Genomic DNA, 18,212 nt, shown 5'->3' on the forward strand with positions numbered 1-18,212 from the left:
ATTGCTCTGATTCTTCTCTTATAACATGACTAAGAAATATGTTTAATGTTATAATATATATACATATATGTGTGTGTGTGTGTGTATATATATATGTATATATATATATATATATACCTATATGAGATTACCTGCTGTCTAGGGGAGGGGGGAGGGAGAAAAATCTGAAATTGGAAAGCTTGTATAAACAAATGTTGAAAACTATCTTTACATGTAACTAGAAAAAAATTAAAATACTTTTACCAGAAAAAAAAAGGATATCATTAAAACCTTAATTTAAAAAACCAAAAATCTTTGGGAGAAGTTGTATGAGAATTACTATTTCAAATGAGAAAAATTAACATTCAGAGAGAAGTAAACTGGACCAATATCCTAAAACTAGTCTCAGGACCAGAATGTGGACCCAGAACTTCAGGCTACAAATCCAGGACTCCACAAGTCCACAAAATCATGTTTGAGGACTTCAAGAATCCATGAGTTTGTTGTGTGGATACCCTGCAATATTGGAGACCATAGGTCCTTCCCACCTTATGGATCATTTTAAGAGTGGCTAGGCCTGTACAAATCCATTCCCTGGAGGCCAGTTCTTTGGTGGGGAGCTTCTTGACCCACAGCTGGGCTGGCGCTCATATACCAGACACCTATAGGCTGTCTCTCAGCCTTGTTTTTTCTTATTTTTTTTTCTGGGTAAGGGGGTTTAATTGGGCCATAAAGCCAACAGGATGGGGTATGGAGGGAGCTGTACTTGGAGACTTTCCAACTCACAAAGAACTGTCTAAGCTACTTCTCCACTGGTCTAGCCTTTCAGGAGCCAGGGCCTTCTCCGTGCTACATGGAGGCAAAAATAAACCTTCATTTGTGCAGAGGGTTTTATGTTCCACCAAGGGCATTATCGTTTACGAAGTGTTTTAAAGCTGACAAATCCCTTCATAGGTTATAAAGTTTTGTAGTTTGCAGTTTATAATGTACAATTTACAATGTGCTACATAGTTCTAGGGGTTCGTGCTTGGCCCCATGCCATATAGTATTTTGTCAGTGACTTGGATTTAGGCAATGACAGAATGCTTTATCAGATCTGTAGGTGACGCTAAGCTGAGAGGGACACCAAACACATTCTGTGGCAGAGCTTCCATTCAAAAAGGTCTTGACAGGAAGAGCACTGGGACGAATGGAATAAGGATCAACTCCCTAAGTACAGGATCTGGGCAGGGTGGTTAGCAGTTTGTAAAAAATCTGGGGGTTTTAGTGGGCTGCAAACTCATCATGAGCCAGCAGTACGGTGGGACGTAGCAGCCCAAAAAGCTAACACCATCTTGGGCTCTGTTAAGAGAGGCCTACCTTCCAAGAATATGGAGGTACCAAAGGCCTAATTGTAGCTTACCCTGGACAGAGCTCATCTGGAATGTTGGTTCCATTCTAGGCACCCCAGTTTAAAGACACAGACAAGATCAAGAACCTCTGGATAGAGCTATCGGGATAGATGGTGAAGGGTCTTGAGTCCATGATGCATGAGGATCAGCTGAAGCTGAGGACGTTTAGGGAAGAGAAGACTGGGGGGAACACGAGAGCTCTCTGAAGTATCTGAAGGTCCGTCATGTGGAAGGGGGATTACACTTGTTCTGTTGGGCCCCAGAGGGCAGAACCAGGAGCATACATAGAAAGCTGCACAAAGGCCTAGTGAGGCTAGGGGTCAGGATAAACTTCCTGACAATCAGAGCTGTCTAAAAGTGGAATGGAATGTCACTGGGGGCAGTGGGCCCCTCCTCTATGCAGGTGCTCGTGAAGGCACTGGGTGTTTCAGCAATGGTTATTATTACTAGAACTGCTACTATTATTCCTGTCATTATTATTATTATTACCATTATTATCACTATTACAATTATTATTAATTAGGATTCCTTTGGGTTATGGGCTAGGCTAGGCTAGATGGTTTCTTCTAACTGTAAAATTCTTCGATTCTGTGAAGTGTTTTCATATTGTCTCACTGGATCCTCACAGTAGGAAACCCAGGGAAGAAGGTTGGCCAGAAATCATTACCCGCATTTTACAGAAGGGGCAGCTAGATGGTATAGTGGATAGAGTGCCAGGCCCTCTTCTTCATGAGTTCAAATCCAGCCTCAGACACTTACTAGCTGTGTGACCCTGGGTAAATCACTTAACCCTGTCTGCCTCAGTTTCCTCATCTGTAAAATGAGCTGGAGAAGGAAATGGCAAACCACTTCAATGTTTTTGACAAGAAAACTCAAATGGGGGTCACAAAGAGTTGGACACAACTGAAAAATGAGTGAACAACATTTTATAGAAGAAGAAACTGAAGACAAGAGAGGGTATCTGGTGTGCCCAAGCAGGAAGCAGCAGGCCCAGTAATAGAGCTCAGACCTCCCAAATCTTAGCCGACTATTCCTTCTGTGGCAACACAATCAGGTCCAGCCAAATGACGTTGCCAAAGGAGATAAACTGCAGCATATTTCTGTTGGGATCAGAGTGTATCCTTGGCAAAGGCTGTTAAAAACCAGTTTCTACTTACTTTTGCAATCTTCTGGCCACTGATATTCACAGTACACAAATCTGTAGGTCTCTTTACAGAGTGGTGCTTCAGCTAGAAAAAACAAACAACAGTTAGCTCTTTTCATTACCACTCAGAACAAGAATAACAAGAGAGTTCTTTATTCAAACTGTGACACTGGAGGCCTTTCCAAAATGCCAAATGTACACAAGCAATGTCATTCAGCCCACAGCAGTGTATGGCACAGTCATCTGGAATTGTGCAAAATAAAGGATGCCAAATCCTCCCAGACAGAGATAGAAGGGATCTTGGAACACAGAACACAGAATGTTAAACCCAGAAGGAATCTTAGAGGTCATTTAATCCAGCCTTTTCAATTCAGTTCAATTCGATTTAATTCAACAAGCACTCTGGAAGCCATAGAGACAAAAATGAAATATTTCCTGCCCTCAAGAAGCTTACATTGTCCTGCAGGGGTAGAATTTGCACATAGGTAAGTAAATACAAACTAATTTCAGGAGGGAGAGAGTACTAACAATGGGGTAGATCAGGAAAGGCTTCACATAGGAAATACGAACTGAGCTGAACTTTCAAGGAAGCTAGAAATTCTAAGGGGAGGGAATGCATTCCAGGTATGTGCAAAGATATGGAGGTGGGTAGTGGCATGTGCAAGTTTGGAGAACAATTAGAAAGTCAGTTTGGCTGTGATGTAGAATGTGTGGAGAGAAGTAGTAGGAAATAAATATGGAAAAGTGGTTGGGAACCATCTTGCACAGGGCCTTAAAATGTCACGCTGAGGAGTTTATCTTGGATTGGAGAAGTGAAGAGACCAGAGACATGGGGATCAGTTTTAAGTAAGCTAATACAATTATCAATGCAACAGGTGATGAGGACAGGGAAGTAGGAGAAAAGGTATCACTGTGAGGAATGTCATGGAAGGAGAATTGATAACTAATTGAATGTGAGGGATAAGGGAAAAAGAAGAATTGAGGATAACTTTGAAGGAAGAACCTAGGGAACTGGAAAGATGGTGGGGTCTTCAACGGATCTAGGGAAGTCTGAAGGAGAGAAGGATTGGGGGTGGGGTGAGGAGGAATGTAATGAGTTCTATCTTGGACATATTGAGTTTATGATGATGATGGAATAACAAAGTGAAAATTTTTCAGTAGCAGACTGTAGTTGACATCTAAACCCACCCTTTTCTCCAAATTTCTCTATTTGTTGTTGTTCAGTAGTTTCAGTTGTGTCTGACTCTTCACAATCCCATTTGAGGTTTTCTTGGCAAAGCTGCTCTCCAGCTCTTTTTACAAATGGGAGAACTGAGGCAAACAGGGTTAAGTGACTTGTCCAGGGTCACATATCAAGGCTGGATTTGAACTCAGAAAGTTGAATCTTTCTGACCCCAGGCCCAGTGTTCTTTCCAATTTGCCACTTATTCCCCTATTTCTATTAAGAGTACTACTATCTTTTCTGTCACCCAGGTTCAAATCTTCAACATAATCTTTGACTCCTTCCTCTCCCTCACCTCCTTCCCTCCATATAATCAATTGTGAAGATTTCTTGATTCTACTTCCTTATCTCACTTCTCTGCTCTCCTCTCACAGAGAACTTGAGCTTTCATAACTTCTCACTTTCTTGCACCTCTTGCAAGAGCCAACTGGGTTCCTAACTTGTGGTCTCCCCTCCTCCTCACTCCAATCCATCCTCAACACAGCTACCAAGATAACCTTTTAAACCCAAACGCAGACCATGTCTGTCTGTCTGTTTCTTTTTTTGGTCAGGGCAATGAGGGTTAAGTGACTTGCCCAGGGTCACACAGCTAGTAAGTATCAAGTGTCTGAGCTCGGATTTGAACTCAGGTCCTCCTGAATCCAGGGATGGTACTTTATCCACTATGCCACCTAGCTGTCCCCATGCTACTCTTTAACTGAAGAATGTTCAGTGTCTTTAGGACAAGGGTTTCTGGGGTCCATTGACCCCCCTCACTTACCAAGAGGTTTGTAAATAAATTTCAGGGGGTTTGTGAATTTGCTTTTCCAATACCTTGATAACTGTATGTCAATTATAATCGATTTCTTTTTCATCCTACACATTTTATTTTATGCATTTCAAAGCATTATTGTGAGAAGGGGTCCGTAGCTCTTCATCAGACTGACTGCCAAAGAGGTCTTGTTTCTTAAATAAAAAGAGTTTAAGAACTCTAAGAAAAATGGCAATTTCTCAGTGTGGCACTAAAGACCATCCCAATCTGACTTTAGTCTACCTTTCTGGACTTATTTCATCTTATTTCTTCATGCACTTCACATTTCAGTCAAACTGGCCTGAACTCAGACACCATGTTGGCCTCAGTGTTTTTGAATAAACCATCCCCTCTACCTAGAATGCACTTCATCTTTACCTCTACCTCTTAGAATCCCTAGCTTCTTTCAAGGCTCAGGTCCGTATTCCCCTAGTTCTTTGTTCTCTCTCCCTTCTCTAATCATCATTTATATACTTGTTTGCTTACATGTTATATTTTTACCAACCTTCCCACCATGTAAGCTTCCTGAGGGATTGTTTATTGTTTTGTATTGTGCCCAGCAGGTACCTAGCACAATGCCTTACACATGTATCAAGTAGGAACTTAACGCTCCTTTTAATGGATTAGAGCAGGGTTTTTTTGTTTTGTTTTGTTTGGGTGAGGCAATTGGGGTTAAGTGACTTGCCCAGGGTCACACAGCCAGTAAGTGTTAAGTGTCTGAGGCCGGATTTGAACTCAGGTTCTCCTGACTCCAGGGCCGGTGCTCTATCCACTGCACCACCTAGCTGCCCCCGAGCAGGGTTTTTAAACTTTTTACTGTGGTATGGGCTCCTCTGGCAGACTGGTAAAACCTGTGTACCCCTTCTAAGATTAATGTCTTTAAATGAATAAAATAAATTATATAGGATTACAACAGAAAACAATTATATTGAAATGCAGTTATCAAAATACTAAAAATATACATCCAAGTTTATAGACCTCAGATTATGGACCTTAGAGAGATATTAGAACTGGAGACATAATTTTAGGAGATGAAAGAGCAGAGAGAGACAAAAAGGGGTTAAGTATAGAGTCTTGGGGACTGCCATATTTTTCAGATGGCAGATAAATGATGATATAGTGATGAACAGAGGAGGAAAACCAATACAAAATAGGTTTAAAAAGGAGGAAATTGAGACCAGTGAAGAGGAGCCTGCCTAATATCACATCCAGTCATCAAAGTGCTAGAATTACATGGTTATCTGATATCAGGCAGATTAAGTCTTTTCCCACTTTATCATGCTACCTTCCCCACATTTTCCCATACTATTTGATGACCTCTCTATATCTAGTTATTAGCATGACTCAAAATAGAAGGCATATAGCCATCTAAAAGGAATTAATTTGAACTTAAAGCCCATCCATTTATTCATTCATTCAACATTTGTTGAGTACAACTAGAATAGATATCTAGCCACTAGGTAGAAAGCACAAAAATCATATAACTTTAGAATAGCAAAGAACAGTACAGGTCTGGTTAAGGATAGTATATAATCCCTGACTAAAGTATGATTGAATCTGTGCTTGCATACCTCTAGTGACAGGAGGCTTACCATTTCACAAGGCAGTCAATTCCATTGTGGAAGAGTTAATTTCTAGGAAACTCCTCTTTATATTGCACTAAATTCTGACTCCCTATAACTTTAGTAATTCAATTCAATAAATATGTATTAAGTATAGAGCCTTGTGCTTAACAGTAAGGTTACCTCTATCTTCAGCCCTGACCTCTCTTCTGATCTCCAAATCTACATCTCCAACAAATTATAGAAAATTTCCACCTGCATGCCCCACTGGTACCTCAAACTCAACATATTGAAAGCCAAATTCATTATATATATATATATATAGCCTTTATTATAAACTTGATAACCATCCACAAGAATAAATAAAAATAAACATGCAAAAAGGAATGAAATTATACATAAACCATTGATAGAGCTCAATATTTCAAGAAAAACCGAATAAATAATACAAAAAATACCCACCAAAAATCTGCTTACTTACTCTTTTGCTCACTCCTACTCTTGGACTTTGAGAAGACAAACCAGTATGTAGCAGAGTATACTTATGTTACTGAAGGATTGGAGGCAGGAACCTATGCCCATGCACAATTTCCATCCCTTGTCACTTTCTGTCTTTCTTTTTCTTCTCCTGACTACAGGTTGGAAACTTAAGAATGCATTTACCTGGTCCATGAGATGGCAATAATTGGAACATTGATAAGAGTTTCTGCAAAAGCACATAGCATAGAAGGTAGATATGGCCTCAGGAGAGAGACTCTGAGAAATTTTCCCATTCCATGGAGTTACTTCTTCAATAACCCAATTTGGGGGATTGTGAGTTTGGACCTTCTAGATTCTAGAGCTCCAGGTGTTCCTAACATGTTATCTGTGAACTTAATTTTTCAAATATTTGTATAAGTGTATTTCAACATAACTGATTTTCTTTGTAATCCTATTTATTTTATTTTATGCATTTTAAAACACTATTCTGAGAAGGGGTTGAGACTGCCTAAGGGGTACATCACACATACACACACTGAGAACCTTACCTAGAGAGAGAAGATTTCCCAATGCATCATGATGGACAAAGAAAAGGCTCATCTACCTAGTTTCTGCACAGTATCTTACTTGAGAAGCAGAGCCAATGAATTACTTCTACAGTGGAGTTATGAAAGGAAGGGGGTTGCTCAATCAGTAACCCCTAGAGTAGGTTTATTTTTCAGGAGAAGTATAAACCATAAGGTGGCGCTAGACATCTATCAATGACCCCATGAGAGAGAGGGTTTTTAATGAAATGTCCAAGTTGACTCATCATTACATAAGAAAGAGACAGTAGAGAATGGATACAGGTATTCATGGTAGAATGTATTCTTTGGACAGGAGGAGTTTGGGAGGACTTGAGAAGATGAAGGAGAAAAGGGGCTAGAACTGAAGACAGAGATCTCACTTTTAGTAAATGCAGAGAAAAGAGAGAATTTTGCAGAATCTGGTTAGGGCAGGCAATGGTTTTATTTCAGCTAAATGACTGTTATGTTGGATGGCCTGGCTCCTACAGAGAAATTAAAGGGGTTCAAGGAACCCCTTTCTAGGGAGAATAATGTATTCCTTTAAAAATAAAACAAATAGGTCAATGTTTAAGGAAAAAAGAAAATGGCTCTAAAGAGGCAGGCGGGGGGGGGGGGGAATCCTGACCATTGTCAGTCAATCAATAAATATTTGTATATTAAGACCCTACTATCTGCCAGGAATTGTGCTAAGCACTGGATTCAATACTTAGAACAGTGCCTGGCACATAGTAGGTGCTTAATAAATGTTTATTGATTGACTGCTAAATGTTCAAGGATATTTGTTACCCCTACCATAAGAGGTTGTTATAAGAAAATGAGATTGTAAATGTAAAGTTTATTATAAACTAAAATATTATGAAAATTCCATTCATTTCTCTTCAAAACTCTAATTGACTAAATTAAATTTATAAGAATGTAAGTAATTCTGACTTTAGTAATGTACTGTTTGATAAACCCAAAAAGTATTTGACAAAAACTGCTGGGAAAACTGGAAGATAGTATGGCAGAAACTAGGCATAGACCAACTCTAACACTTTATTCTAAAATAAGGTCAAAATGGGTACATGATTTAGACATAAAAGGTGATACCATAGGTAAATTAGCAGAGGAAGGAATAGTTTACCTCTCAATCTTTGGAAAGGAGAACAGTTTATGACCAAACAAGAGATGGAGAATATTATGAAATGCAAAATGGATGATTTTGATTACATTAAATTAAAAAGTTTTTGTACAAACAGAAGCAATGCATCCAAAATTAGAAGGGAGGCAGAAAGCTGGAAAACAATTTTTATAGCCAGTACTTCTGATAAAGGCCTCATTTCTAAAATATATAGGGAACTAAATCAAATTTATAAGAATCCAAGTCATTCACCAATTGAGAAATGGTCAAAGGATATGAACAGGCAGTTTTCTGATGAAGAAATCAAAGCTATATATTGCTATATGAAAAAATGCTCTAAATCACTATTGACCAGAGAAATGCAAATTAAAACAACTCTGAGGTACCATCTAACACCTATCAGATTGGCTAATATGACAAAAAAGGAAAATAATAAATGTTGGAGAAGTTGTGGGAAAATTGGAACGCTAGTGCATTGTTGGTGGAACTGTGAACTGATCCAACCATTCTGGAAAGCAGTTTGGAACTATGCCCAAAGAGATGTAAAGCTGTGCATACCCTTTGACCCAGCAATGCCACTATTAGGTCTTTTTCCCAAAGATATCATAAAAAAGGGAAAAGGATCCACATGTACAAAAATATTTATAGCTGCTCTTTTTGTGGTGGAAAAGAATTGGAAATTGAGGGGTTGCCCATCAATTGGGGAATGGCTGGTATATGTGGTATATGAATGTAATGGAATACTATTGTGCTGTAAGAAACCATGAGCAGGTGGATTTTGGAGAAACCTGGAAGGATTTGCATGAATTGATGATGAGGGAGATGAGCAGAACCAGGAGAACATTGTACACAGTATCAACAACATTATGTGTTGATCAACTGTGATAGACTTGATTCTTCTCAGCAATACAATGGTCCAAGATAGTTCCAAAGGACTCATGATGGAAAATGCTTCCCAAATCCAGAAAAAAAACCTGTGGAATCTAGATGCAGATCAAACAATACTATTTCTATTTTTGTTGTTGTTGTTGTTTTTCTTTTTTGAGGTTTTTCCTTTTTGCTCTGATTCTTCTCTCATAACATGACCAATGCAGAAATGTTTAATGTGATTGTACATATATAACCTATACAGATTACTTGCTGTCTTGGGGAGGGGGGAGGGAGGGAGAAAAAATTGAAACTAGACATCTTTTAAAAACAAATGTTGCAAACTATCTCTACATGTAACTGGAAAATAATAAAATATTTATATGAAAAAAAGAATGTAAGTCATTCCCCAATTGAGAAGTGGTCAAAGGATATGAACAGGCAGGTTTCTGATGAAGAAATCAAAGCTATATATTGATTACCATATGAAAAAGGCTCTAAATCACTATTGATCAGAGAAATGTAAATTAAAACAACTCTGAGGTACCACCTCACACCTATCAGACTGGCTAATATGACAAAAAAGAAAAGTAATAAATACTGGAGGAGCTGTGGGAAAATTGGAACACTAATGCATTGTTGGTGGAGGGAGCTGTGATCCAACAATTCTGGAGAGCAATTTGGAACTATGCCTAAAGGGCTATGGGATTGTTATACCCTTTGACCCAGTGGTACTACTGCTAGGTCTGTATCCCAAAGAGACCATAGAAAAGGGAAAAGGACCCACATGTACAAAAATATTTATAGCAGATCTCTTTGTGGTGGCAAAAAATTGGAAATTGAGGGAATGCCCATCAATCCGGGAATGGCTAAACAAGTTGTGGTATGTGAATGTAATGGAATACTATTGTGCTGTAAGAAATGATGAGCAGAAGTTCAGAACAACCTGGAAGGACTTACATGAACTGCTGCTGACTGAGAAGAGGAGAACCAGAAGAACAATGTACACAGTAACAGCAACATTGTGCGATGAACAATGGTGATAGACTTGGCTCTTCTCAGCAGTGCAACGATCCAAAACAGTTTCAAAGAACTCATGATAGAAAATGTTCTCAACATCCAGAAGAAAGAACTGTGGATTATGAATGCAGATTGAACCATACTGTTTCAACTTTTGAACTGTTTTTTCCTTCTTTTTTGAGGTTTTTTCCTTGTGTTCTGATTCTTCTTTCAGAAGATGACTAATGTACAAATATGTTTAATGTGATTATACATACATAACCTATATCAGACTGCTTTCTGTCTTCGGGAGGAGGGAGGGAAGGGAGGGTGGGAGAAGAATTTGAAACTAAAAATCCTATGAAAACAAATGTCGAAAACTATCCTTATATGTAACTGGAAAATAATAAAATACTTTTTAAAAAAACCTCTAATTGGGGGAAGCTAGGTGGCACAGTAGATAGAGCACCAGTCCTGGATTCAGGAGGACCTGAGTTCAAATCTGGCCTCAGACACTTAACACTTACTAGCCGTGTGACCCTGGGCAAGTCACTTAACCCTAATTGCCTCACCAGAAAACCTCTAATTGATCTGTGATCTCACCGATGTAGTCCCATCCCAATGTTCCAGATCACATCTATTCATGCCTTCTCATCCTGTAAGATTCTTGTCTATGTATTCATATAAATTCTCACCAGGGTGCTGGAGACATATTCCCATAAGTCCCATGACATTTTATATTGAATAGCCAGTTGAATCCATGGGCCCATTCCCCCTCTCAACCTCTCAATGATCCCATGACCACTCTCTAAGAATAAGTTATGCAACAAATTATTAATCTGCTTTGAGAGAGGGGGTTTCTTTACTGGAACCTCCCAATACCTATGAAATCACAGGTCCACACCCTAGACCTGATTTTGATTTTTAAAAACATCATGACAAATCTTCATTTTTCATCTGTCTGCTTTCTCCTTATAGATCCACCTTTAAATACTCTTGATGTGATCTGGCTTCATTGCATATCTTTCCAAGAATTCTGCAAATGTATTTTTCCATCGATTGCTTCTTAATGTTTTATGAGGCAATACTACTTAATATCGTCTATCTTGCTCCTGAATAAGATTTTATATGTGAGTTTATATTCTAAGCCAGTGTTCCCCTTGGCTGACATACCCTTCCCACTTAGTAAGAAGGTCAAAAATTTTACAAAAGGTTAAGGTTCTTTTGGGCTTCTCATTTTGGCAACTGATTTACATTGGTTAATTTTCCTCAAAAAGTGGTGAAAATCTGTCTATTCCTGTTCTTCTGCTCATTTCCCATTTGTTGGAGACTATAGCTTGTTAAATACATTAGTTTAGGAGCAGCTAGGTGGCGCAGTGGATAGAGCACCGTCCCTGGAGTCAGGAGTACGTGAGTTCAAATCCGACCCCAGACATTTAACACTTACTAGCTGTGTGACCCTGCATTGAGCAGGAGGCTCTCCAGGTGTGAACTGAGGGTTTAAGAAGGGACCCAATAATGGTTTCCTCTTCCAGCCTGCTCACAGACTTTGCCTCTTGGTTTCAGCCTCTGGCTCAAAGCCCAGAGCTTTAGTCCAGTCCTGCATAGTCCTTCATTTGTCTGATTAATGGAAGAGGCTCAGCAGGATGGGGAATGGAAAGAAGCACTGGATACTAGCCAGCTTGTTGTATAACTGTTATGACCATTTTCTCAGAAGCTTTACACAGACACCATCATGTAAATCAATATTAACATGGGATTCTGTTAGAAAACTTCCTTTAGAGAAGTGTTGTGTAGATTGGGCTTTGTCCCCAAATTCAGCTAATTATTTCAATAAGCTCTGAGTTCCGGGTTTCTCAATTTTTAAATTCGTCTCTCCTATTTTCCTAGATAAGTGAGGGGCCAAGGTAGCTCATGCTTCAGGTACTTCAAAGCTCTGAAGGCTTTCTTCTTCTTATGTTGCCCTCATGCTATACCCATTGGGCATAACATCACTGCTAGAGGACCTCATTTGGACTCCTGGACCTTCCCCTCTCTGTGATTGGTACTTACTACTAGAGTTAACTCTTTCTCTACTTGAAAAGCTTCTCTAATCTCATGTCTTGACTGACTGGGCCTGCTTCTTCCTGAATATGGCATCTCCTTTGGGAAAGTATTTCTGCTATAAGACACCAAGAGGTGGGGTGGAGAGAAGGTCTCCCCTACCTGAAGAGGCAAAGGGAATTTCTCTCTCAAGAGTTATATCCTCCAGGGGTAGCTAGGTGGTGCAGTGGATAGAGCACCGGCCCTGGAGTCAGGAGTACCTGAGTGCAAATCTGGCCTCAGACACTTAACACTTATTAGCTGTGTGACCCTGGGCAAGTCACTTAACCCCAATTGCCTCACTAAAAAAATTTTTTTTAATTTTTAAAAAAGAGTTATATCCTCCTTCATAGCTAATTCTCTTCCCTACTATCAGAACTCACATTCCTTAGAGATTGATCTCAACTGCTCCCTAGAAAGTAAGTCTTGCTTCTTAAAGGGACACTAGACATATGGCTGGCACTTCAGCCCTAAAGTGGTAACAAAGGGCAGACATTTCTTAATACTTGGTTTAATAGCTTAATAATTCATCGTCTCTGTTTCTTGCCCTTTACATCCCATGATTTCATCAAGTTCGTTAGGGCAAATCAGTTGTTCAGAGGTCTCCTTGATCCATTTCTCCCCCTTTGGAATAAATAGGTCTTCTCTTTCTATTTTTGAACTCTTTGGCATATACTTACCAGTGGGATCTCTGTAAACTAATGTACTTTTTTTTAAGTGAGGCAATTGGGGTTAAGTGACTTGCCCAGGGTCACAAAGCTAGTAAGTGTTAAGTGTCTGAGGCCGGATTTGAACTCAGGTCCTCCTGAATCCAGGGCTGATGCTCTATCCACTGTGCCACCCAGCTGCCCCTATTTCATTTTTTTAATAGTGAGAAATTGCAAACAACCTACATTCCAAAAACTAGAAAATGTCTGTATAAATTATGGTATGGTAACAACAAAATTCATAAAAATTATAACTGTAAAGCATACAATGAAATATGGAAATGACTTACTTGAAATGCAAAGCAAAATCAGCAGAACTAGAACTGCATACACACTAACTACATAAGAAAGGAAGAGAAAAGAAAATGCACTGAAGTTTTCTATTTTTGTTCCATAATCTCTGGAGAGTCTACAGGCTGCTGTCTTTCATTATTCACTATTGGTTCACTTTCCTTCATATTATAATATTTGCATTTACTTTGGTTACTCTTTGAGATTTTATTTACTCTTCCTTCCTCTTTTCCTTCTTGGGTTATCTGCTTATGCACTGGGATTTTATTGAGGTTTTTGAGCCTGTTCAATTTCTTCTTTCACTTTCATTTCCTTCACAAGGCTGGAGAGAACCAATGTATGCTGCTTTTTTTTGAAATGGACAGGATGTTTGAGTAGAATCATTGCAGCCCCATTGTTGGAAAGAGAATTAGTGCCTGTCCAGAGTCTGACCCCAGGCACAAACCTGGGAGTTTCTTATGTTCACTGGCATGGGCACATAAAGGTGTGTGTGTATGGTGGGGGTGGGGTGGGGGGAGGGGTGCTAAGTGAACAGTCTTAAGTATTAAAATTTTCTGGCATTAATTCATACGGTTTTTAAGTTACTTGGGGAGTGCTGTCTTCTCCTGTGAATTTCATTGTAATTACTCTATATCCATTGTCTCAGTCCTTTCTTTTAAGGTTGAAAGATTGAAGAGATTTATAGCAACTAATATACCACATTTCCAGTCATATTATTTTAATTATTTTTTTTTAATTTTCAAGTTTTTTTTTTCAGGTCTAACATTCTATGTTCTATGAAGATCCCTTTTAGCTCTGACAGTCTATGTTCTAAGTTGCCTTTAAGGTCTAACATTCTATGGTTTCTCTATGATTCTATAAGCAGGAATAAGCCATGAACACAGATAATTGCAATGTAATGTGTTAAGTATCATATAAATAGTGATAATGAAAACTGACATTTGTAAAGTGCTTTAAAGTTCATATCATTCTGCTGCTGAACAGTCAGCTTTTTTAGCCTATATATAACCCTTTAAAACACAATCCTGACCACAGAAACCAGGGTGAATATGGACACTCTATAGAGGCTCTTGATGCCCTTCTCCAGAGATAAAAGTAAATAGGATCACATATAAAAGAGCAAAAGGAACAAGGGGGTAAAACCTAGATCATCACAGCTGAGCCTTACCTCATAATTTTTCATATTAAAAGGAAGTCCTTCTCTCAGACAAGGTAAAATTCTCTACTTGTACAAGTGATCCCATTCCATACTATCTTCTCCTGCACATCGCCCTCTTCATCTTCTTCACCCTCTCACTTATCTTCAATCTCTCCTTCTCTACCTGTTGCTTCCCTACTGCCTAAAAATATGTCCCCTTTTTTCCTCTATCCTTGAACAACCTTCACTTAATCCCTCCACCCCCACTAACTGAAAACCCTTTATTGTGTCTCCTTTTTGTGGCTAAACTCCTTGAGAAGGCCATCTATAATGAACTTTGTTTCATTCTCTTTTAAACTCTCTATAGTCTGGTTTCCGACTTCATCATTCAGTCAAAACTGCTCCTCTAAAGTTACCAGTGACCCTGCCTGATCATGTAAGCTTTATCAGGTTCATTTTTCTCATTAGTAAACTGAGGCAGTAGAGTATATAATAGTGAATGGAGAATGAACTTTGGAGTCAGGATTTGCTATGTGACAAGGGGCAAGTCACCTGACCTCCTATTGCTCCAGGAAGTTCTCTAAGACAGTAAATTACAGATGACTTCCTAATCTGCATCAGTGTAGGATGTTCCCATCAGGGAAGTTCCTCCCAATGATGAAAAACAGTTCCAGACAAAAAAATCTAGGAATGATAATACCTATATTCCCAATACCATGGTGTCGTTATAGAAATTAAAGAAGATAACATAGGTAAACTACTAGGTCTGTATCCCAAAGAAGTCATAAAAAAGGGAAAAGGACTTCCATGTACATTAATATAGCATCCCTTTTTTGGGTGGCAAAATATTGGAAACTGAGGGGATACCCATCAATTGGGGAATGGCTGAATAAGTTGTGGTATGTGAATGTAATGGAATACTAATATACAATAAGAAATGATGAGCAGGCAGATTTCAGAAACACCTGGAAAGACTTGTATAAACTGATGCAAAGTGAAATAAGCAGAAACAGGAAAACACTGTATACAGTATCAGCAATATTGTGTGACGATCAGCTATGAATGACTTAGCTCTTCTCAGCAATACAATGGTCCAAGACGATTACAAATGACTCATAATGGAAAATGCTATCCACATCCATAAAGATAAAGAACTGATGGACTCTGAAAGCAGATGGAGGCATACTTTTTTCATTTTATTTTTCACGGTTTTTTTTTCTTTTTTATTTGTTTCTTCTTTGACAACTGTGACTAATATGGAAATGTTTTACATAATTGCACATATATAACCTATATCAAATGGCTTACCATTTTAGGAAGAGGAGAAGGGAAGGAGAGAGGGAGAAAAATTTAGAACTTGATATCTTGTAAAAATGAATGTTAAAAATTGTCTTTACATATAATTTAGAAAAAATAAAATACTATTAAAATGAAAAAGGATAACAGGTAGTATACATTGCAGATCTTCACATGCTATACTATACAGATATAAGACATTATTGATGGTGATAATATATGTGACAGAAGGGAGTAAGAGGAGAGAATAAACACTATTTATAAATATTATATCATTTGATCCTCACAACCACCTTGGGAGGTAGGTGCTATTATTATCCCTATTTTACAGTTGAAGAAATAGATGTAAACAGAGTTTAAGTGATTTGCCCAGGGTCACACAGCCAAAAAGTACCTAAGGCCAGATTTAAATTTAAGTCTTCCTGACTCCTGTCCCAGAGCTCTGTGCACTATGGCACAACTTAGCTGCCTCTGAATGTAATTTATTATTGGTCTTGATTGGTGGTATATATTGTAGAGATAAAATATATCATGTATAGCTAGGTGCCATAGTGGATAGAGTGTCAGGTCTGAAGTCAGGAAGACTTATTTCCCTGAGTTCAAATATGGCCTTAGACACTTACTAGCTGTGTGACTCAGGGAAAATCATTTAACTTTGTTTTCCTCAGTGTTTCCTCATCTGTAAAAATAGCTGGAGAACAAAATGGCAAACCACTCCACTGTCTTTATCAAGAAAGAAGAATCAGACATGACTGAACAACAAGATACAAATGTCACAATGCAATGACTTGGATTCAGAACATCTGAGTATGAGTCCCAGGTCTGGGAGTAGCTAAGTGATACTGTTACTGCCCCATTCTGAGCTTCAGTTTCCTTACCTGAAAAATTGGCATAATAATATTTTCCTGCTGTTTACCTCATTGGATCAGGATCAAATGAGATAGGTATGTAAAGGGCTTTCTAACTAGTAGTCTCTAGCTTTAATAATTGCCAGTTATTTATTGGATCAAACGAGTGATAAAGAAAATGATATACTATTATTTCAGAGGAACAATACCATCACCAAGGGCTTTATGGAGAAAGTGGGACCTGAGGTGAACCTTAAGGGATGAAAATGAGTAGAAAATTTAAGTGGAGAGAAGGGGAGAGAGCATTCCACATAGCGGAATAGTACAAATCAAAGTTTAGAGGTGGGAATGAGCTTGGGGCATGTGAAGGACAGTGGGAAATCCAGTCCAAGGTTCATATAAGATAGTAGCAAGTGATGAAATTGAAAATATAGACGCAAGATGGTTTTTACACTTAGTTATATGATAGCTGGTCTGCTAATTCCTTGATGTTCATTGTCTTTTTTAAAAATTTTCTCATTTATCTCTTTTTATTTTTAATGGTATTTTATTTTTTCCAATTACATATAAAGACAATTTTTAACACTATTAAAAAAAACACACACAACTGAGTGGGGGCGGCTAGGTGGCGCAGTGGATAAAGCTGGATTTAAGAGTACCTGGGTTCAAATCCAGCCCCAGATACTTGACACTTATTAGCTGTGTAACTCTGGGCAAGTCACTTAACCCCCATTGCCCCACAAAAACAAACAAACAAACAAAAAACAACAACTGATCATGATTGTTACTCTTCCTTTTTTTTTTAACTTCAGCTGAAGCATAATAGATTCTGCTTCAGCCCCTTAACTTTACTCTGTGTCTGCTTCAAATGTGTTTCTTGTAAACAACATGTTGTAGGATTGTGGTTTTCAATCCATTCTGCTATTCACTTCTGTTTTATGGGAGAGTTCAACCCATTCACATTCATAGTTCCTCCATCCTATTTTTCCTTCTCTCTTTTCACCTTTTCCCTCTTCACCATTGTTTTGCTCCTGTCTACCACTTCCCCCAATCTGTTCTCCCTTCTGTCAGTTGCCTCCCACCTCTTATTTAATCTCCTCCCCTCCTACTTCCTTATAGGGTAAGATAGATTTCTATACTCAACTGACTGCCATATTATTCCCTTTTTGAACCAATTTTGATGAGAGTAAGCAATGCCCACTGTCCACCCTCCCATTTCCCCCTCTACTGTCATAGGTCTTTTGTACCTCTTCACGTGAAATTATTTATCCCGTTCTACCTTTCCCTTCCTTCTACTCCCAGTGTAATCCTCTTTCTCACCCCTTAATTTTTTGTCAGCCCCTCAAAGTCACCTTATACCCACACTCTCTGTCTATGTATACTCTTTCTAACTGTACTAACAGTGATACAGTTCTTAAGAATTGGAAGTGGAGGGGGGGCAGCTAGGTGGCGCAGTGGATAGAACACCAGCCCTGGATTCAGGAGGACCTGCGTGCAAATCTGGCCTCAGACACTTGACACTTACTAGCTATGTGACCCTGAGCAAGTCACTTAACCTTCATTGCCCTGCAAAAAAAAAAAAAAAAGAAAGAAAAAGAATTGGAAGTATCATCTTCCCATGTAGGGATGCAAACAGTTTAGCCTTATTGAATCCGTTATATTACCTCTTTCCTCTTTACCTTGTTGTGCTTCTCTTGAGTCTTGAAATTGAAAATTAAATTTTTTGTTCA

At 38.7% G+C, this 18,212-nt stretch overlaps 1 protein-coding gene across 1 annotated transcript in view; it reads right to left on the minus strand.

Moving 5' to 3' along the window:
* XRRA1 (X-ray radiation resistance associated 1) overlaps window positions 1-18,212 on the minus strand; it is a 122,317-nt gene that overhangs the window by 53,515 nt on the left and 50,590 nt on the right. Inside the window, exon 5 of the mRNA XM_043997609.1 lies at window positions 2,528-2,599. Coding sequence (XP_043853544.1) covers window positions 2,528-2,599 — 72 coding nt within the window. The remainder of the gene's footprint in view (window positions 1-2,527; window positions 2,600-18,212) is intronic.

The sequence above is a fragment of the Dromiciops gliroides genome, chromosome 3 (genome assembly GCF_019393635.1).
Source record: "Dromiciops gliroides isolate mDroGli1 chromosome 3, mDroGli1.pri, whole genome shotgun sequence".
Classification (NCBI taxonomy): domain Eukaryota; kingdom Metazoa; phylum Chordata; class Mammalia; order Microbiotheria; family Microbiotheriidae; genus Dromiciops; species Dromiciops gliroides.